The sequence below is a fragment of the Salvia hispanica genome, chromosome 6, assembly GCF_023119035.1.
Source record: "Salvia hispanica cultivar TCC Black 2014 chromosome 6, UniMelb_Shisp_WGS_1.0, whole genome shotgun sequence".
NCBI classification, from domain to species: domain Eukaryota; kingdom Viridiplantae; phylum Streptophyta; class Magnoliopsida; order Lamiales; family Lamiaceae; genus Salvia; species Salvia hispanica.
Window position 1 is genome coordinate 24,266,586 of NC_062970.1, and position 6,000 is coordinate 24,272,585.

The 6,000-nt window shown below is 36.6% G+C and overlaps 1 protein-coding gene across 1 annotated transcript; it reads left to right on the forward strand.

Annotated features, from left to right (window-relative positions):
* Positions 1–4,085: 4,085 nt before the first annotated feature.
* On the forward strand, positions 4,086–5,692 carry LOC125194983 (glucan endo-1,3-beta-glucosidase-like). The gene is made up of 2 exons (XM_048093192.1): positions 4,086–4,149; positions 5,052–5,692. Exons 1-2 carry the CDS (start codon positions 4,086–4,088, stop codon positions 5,690–5,692), a joined length of 705 nt encoding a protein of 234 aa, XP_047949149.1.
* Positions 5,693–6,000: the final 308 nt, after the last annotated feature.

The following is a 6,000-nucleotide window of genomic DNA, read 5'->3' on the forward strand; positions in this document are numbered from 1 at the left end:
CCGGTTCGGTTTTGCGGTTTTTTTCCTCAATTTTTTTTTGCCATGTAATTTGAAATTATAAAATAAATTGGAACAAGAAAATGGATAGTTTAAATTGAATTAAGATGGGTAAGGTGAAAATGATATCAAATTTACAATTTACATATACAAATGAGAAATATGAGGCAAAGAGATAGAATTGAGAGATTGAAGAGAGAAATTCTTGTTAACTCAAGAATTGGGTGTGTGTAAGTGAGGATAGAAGAGAGTATTTATAGATAAAAATAGGGAAATGAGATCAAATTTGAAGTTAAAATCATTTAAAAATAAATAAATAAATACAAATAAAAGAAATGGTGTTTTGTGCAATCAATTTTGAATAGTGCAACCATCACCTACCGCCAACCAATTAATTTTGAAGACTCAACTAATCAATTTTGAAGACCACCGATTCATTAATCAATGTTAATTAGAGTATTATGCTTTATTTAAAGTAATCAATTCTTCTAAGTTTTATTAAACAATGTTGATAAATATTTATTAATAATGATCCATACTCCATAGACTCCATACGTAAAAGTTATTATAAAGTTATTACCATAATGGAGTATAGTTGTAATATAAGGATTAACTATGTTTAAATTTATCATTGCATTGGCGGTTCGGAACCGTGAACCATGGTTAATTGGCAGTTCAGAACCATGAACCACGGTTAACTGGCAGTTCAGAACCGCCCGAAACCAGCGGTTCGGTCACGGTTTCAGTTCGAAAAATTTGGAACCTGAACCGAACTGCGATTCTAAAATTCACGGTTTTAGTTCTGAATTTCTCGCGGTTTCGGTTCATAACCATAACCGGCGATTACGGTTTCGATTTTAACCGTCGGTTCGGTAAAGGGCAGCTCTATCCATATCCAAGGCTCTCCAGAGAAGGATTTATAACCTCTAATTGCATTTTTTTATGCATTTTGGTGTGTTGACATGTTTTGTGAGAAATGTGCAAAATAGACATAGAATAGAGTAGAAAAATGTCAAAAACGATTCTGGAGAACATGGACCAGACTAGCGGTCCGCCAGTCCATCTCGAAAATTGTGCTTGTAGCGAATTTTTGACCATCGACCGCCGAGCATGAGTCAGCAACCAACGAGAAATTCAGCGATCCCTATTCTTCTCCGAGACCGTCTGAGGATTCCAGAACACTCTCAGCAATCTGCTAAGATGAAGTCAGTGACCCGCTGAAAGCGGGCGATGAAAGCATGCTTCTCCGAGACTTACTTTTCTAAACCAAAAATACTACTCCCTCCGTCCCAAAAAGTTGATACAAAACTCTTGGGCATGGAGGTTAAGAATTTATTTTAAATAAGTAGGAGATATGAAAAAATTAGGAAAGTAAAGAGAGAATAAAGTAAATGATGGAATAAAGTACGAGTGATTAGTGTTTTGTCTTTTTGTTAAAAAAGGAAATAACTCAACTTTGTTGGGATGGACTAAAAAGGAATACGACTCAACTTTCTTGGGACGGGGGGAGTACCATATGAAGGAAAACACCCACAAGTCTATAAATATTGCTGCAAATATTCAATAATTTCAACAATAACTAACAAGAAATGAAGCAATTAAAATTGTGATAAAGAGATAGAGAAGAAGATTTTTGTCAATTAGATTAATAGTTTCGGACTTGAACCTTCTTCAAAACAATACAGACAATTTAAAGGTTACTTTCACCAAACCTAAATGACTCCACTATACTAGTAGCAAAAAAACAAGCGAAATATACCTCAACATTTATTTTAGTCTACCAAAAGATTGAATGCAACCATGAGGGGATAAATCTTCAAAGAAGAAGACACGTGCATAAAATGAGTCGTAAATAAAAACAATGAAAAAAACTACCTCATCACAAACCCTAGCCAGGTATTTATACTAGAGGCTACAAATAATTAAAAAAATGAAAAAACTTCAAAATCGTGTCTGAACTTGCCAACTGGTTGCTGGGACCGATCTGGAGTTAGTTCTGCCAGCGAGTGGATGGTTCGGCATTGCTCTGCGTACTCTTCATAAAATTGTCACAACTCTCTCAACCGGGCTCTGATTGAGGTGTGCAAGATACCTACGCGAAGCTCTTCGAAATTGAAGATAATGGTGGTCATAGATGAACATTGAAAATTATCTTTGTTGGAATCGTGTTTGGTCAATGGACTTTGACCAATATAAATGTGACGAGACATTTAATTTTGTAAAATTAAATGCAATAGCGACGATCTACTTTTGGAATAGATGTCCGTGGTATATTCATTTTCTCTAAACCGATTCCCGGTGAATGAGAAATTATGAATTAAAGTTTGTCACAGTGGTGAGCTATAAAGGAGCTATGAGATAAAACTAAGGGATTAATTAAAAGGGTTAATTATCTCATATTGGTGGAGAGAACCTTATTAAACATTAATTTAATAAGATGAATTATTACGTGTAATAATTATAGTGGACCCAAGTGCACAACGGGTGCTAAAAGGTCCACGGTGGACCCCGACATATAGCGGGTCCTAAGCGGTCCACGACGGACCGCAACGCATAGCGGGTGACAAAAGGTCCCCGATGGACCCCGACATATCGTGTGACCAAAAGGTTCACGATGAACCTCGTCGTGTAGCGTGTCCAGATGCATCAGTCTCCTCTAGCTCCCGTAACGGCTAGTAACCCCCGGCGGTTACAGTCAAAGCCATCATGGCACACATAATGGCCGTTGACTCCATCAATGCCCATGAGTGGACTTGGCCTATAAATAGACATGCATCCATTGCATTCTCTACACAACACTAGACACAACCATATTGCATATCAATTGCATAGCTCTCTCACTCTTTGTGCATAGTCTTCCGTCGAAGCTCTGCCCTCGCCATCATCCAGTTCGTCGGAGCTTGTTATGTTTGTGGTGCTACAACGAACAAGACGAAGCCGTTTTATCTTTGGGGACGACACGCCAATCCGAGAGCACTACCGGGGCGTATCTCGTCTTGCGGAAAGAGGACTACTCGACTCGACTTACATCTTTACGGTTATAGTTTCGATTATTATTTTTGTTATTTCAATTCAGTTTATTGTACTTTTATCTTCATTCTTCATTGGATTTTATTATGTTCGGTTATTGTATCTTTGTACCACATAATTATTCAAAAAAAAACCCAACAATCTTGATAGGCTGATTACTGTTTGAATCATATCCCAACTTCGATTTGGCTCCTTGTCATCCCTTCATCGTCTTTTCAGACCTCAATTAAGTCATGACCTCAATACCAAACATATTTATGATTTCATCCGTTCTCGGTAATTTTTAATTCAATTCCAACATAGTAGTATCTCAGAACTTTTATAAGATATTTATAATTTTATCATTTTTCTCTTATTTTTAATCCATTGAAGTTATATTTCATGGTTCTATAAAATATTTACAATGTTATCAATTAATTCTATTCCAGTGTCATATCTTGAATTCAATAATACATTTACAATTTGATTGTTCAATTATTTTTAATTCAATTCCAGTCATATTAATTCAATGAGTTCTCAAACATAATTATAGTATCATCCCATAATAATTTCTAATTGAATTCTAGACACGTCTCTTCAATTCTACTGTCTGAATAATTTTGTCCGGTTGTCCCCACAAAAACGTGGTGTAGTATATTTATAGAGTTGGACTAATTATATTTGTACAGTCTGTAGTATATTTATAGAGTTGGACTAATTATATTTGTACAGTCTATCCATAATACTCCTAATCAATATTGTAATCCATAAGAAACAAAAACAACCCTTTAACTGGATAAAGCATGCCAATCTGAAGTACTCCATAATTTAATTAAACCCACCCTAAAATAAATAGGTTACTATCCCATAATAAATTTTAATCATGAAAATATGAAATTGAGAAAATACATCAAACAAAAAAAAATTACTTCAGCAAATAGGCTACAATCCATGATAAAATATCATCATGATATTCCACTATAAAATTGAGAAAATACATCATACAACAAGCACTACTACCCATCCTTTGAAATCCCTATCTAGCAAACGTATTACGATGGGTTTGCGATGGGTTTACGATGGGTTTACTTTTCTATTCTTCTTTGGCACTTTTCTTCACTGTCATGCTGCATAATCATCCAGGTGAGAAAGCAACCACTCCTATCCAGTGTCATTTAATTTAGTAAAATACTCTCAAAATTCATTAAGTTTGATCATTTTCATATGTTTTAGGGTATAATTAAAATTTAACATTAGTTGCAATTATTCAACAACAAATATTCAAATTGTTTATGTGTATATATATTGTTGTACACCTCTAAAATAAGTGACGTGACTGAGTAATTACTAAGTGTGTACAAAATTAATGAAGATTAGAACAAAAATATAAACCATAATTTTGACCATTGCGTGATACTCCCTCCGTCCCAAGGAAGATGACCCATTCCTTGGGCGGCATGGGATTTTATGCAACTTTATTTTATGTATTGAGTAGAGAGAGTGAAGTAAAAGAGAAGGTAAAAATAGAGATAAAAGATGTTTCCACTTTTAGTAATGAGTCATCTTGGTTGGGACAAATCAAAACAGAAAGTGGGTCATCTTTAGTGGGATGAAGGAAGTATATGTTTCTACTCAAATTAAAGCGTATGGGAAAATAGCTAACAAATTTAAAAGTCATGGTTATTTTGATAGAATTTTTAAAGATGCAAATGTTCATAGCTTTTTTATAATTCGCTCTTTAATTTATTACTTCATTCTTCCGACATTATGTGTTCTACTCCGAGTCGTCAAGACTTTTAAAAATGTGAAGGAATATAAGTGAGAAAAATTTAATAAAACATAAGTCTCACTATTATATTTTAATTTTATAATAATAATATAAGAGTAAAATAATTTAGAGAAATATAAATCTATTTTTTTATAAGTATATTAGGTTTAAGACAAAAAATAGTAAAATGTGTGACAAAAGAATGTACTACAGTAACATTTATTATCGGATGGACGAAGTATTTATTTTTTCCAAATTCAATTAATTGTAACGATAGGAGGCGAGGCTGCCGTTGGTGTCAACTACGGCCTCCTTGGTAACAACCTTCCGCCGCCTCCTGCTGCCATAGCGCGCCTTCGACAAATTGGAATCACCAAAATTAGGGTTTTCCAACCCAACAACGCCGTCCTCACCGCCTTACACGGCTCCGGCATCTCAGTGATCGTCGGAACCCTCAACGGGGACCTTCAACCCCTCGCCTCCAACAAATCTGCCGCCGCCGCCTGGGTAGCGGCCAACATCCTCCCCCACCAATCCTCCGTCAAATTCACCTGCATCGCCGCCGGCAACGAGGTCTACCCCGACGATCTCGCGCAATACATCCCCGCCGCGATGGAGAATCTCGCCGCCGCCAATGTAAACATCGCGGTCTCCACCACGATCTCGATGCAGCCTCTCTCCACCTCCTACCCCCCCTCCGCCGGCAATTTCTCCGCCGCCGCGAAACCGGTAATGACTCAGATCGCGAAATTCCTGCAGTCGAAGAAGTACCCTATGCTTGTGAATGTGTACCCTTACTTCGCATGTGCGGGGGAACCGGCCAACGTGGATCTCGACTACGCGCTTTTCCGTCCGGGAAAGACCGCGGTTCGCGACGGGGCGAGGACTTACCTTGTAGAAAATGGCAAATCCAATTGAAGAGAAAACTCCATTGAAGGAGGAAGAAGAAACTGCTATGAAAATTCGGAGGAACCGTCGACGATGGGAAGAGAGAAAGAAAGTGGAAATTTCATTAATGACTACATTTTTCCAAAGTTACATCAAATTGCAATTAAGAGCCTTATATATAGGCTAAGTAAAAAGTTAACTAACTAATGAAATGCTAACTAAAAATCTATTTGATTTTTCTAATTTCAACACTCCCCCTCAAGATGGAAGCAAAACAAATGCTACCATCTTGGAAATGAAGCATCAAACTAAGAAGAGAACTAAAGCAACTAAGATTT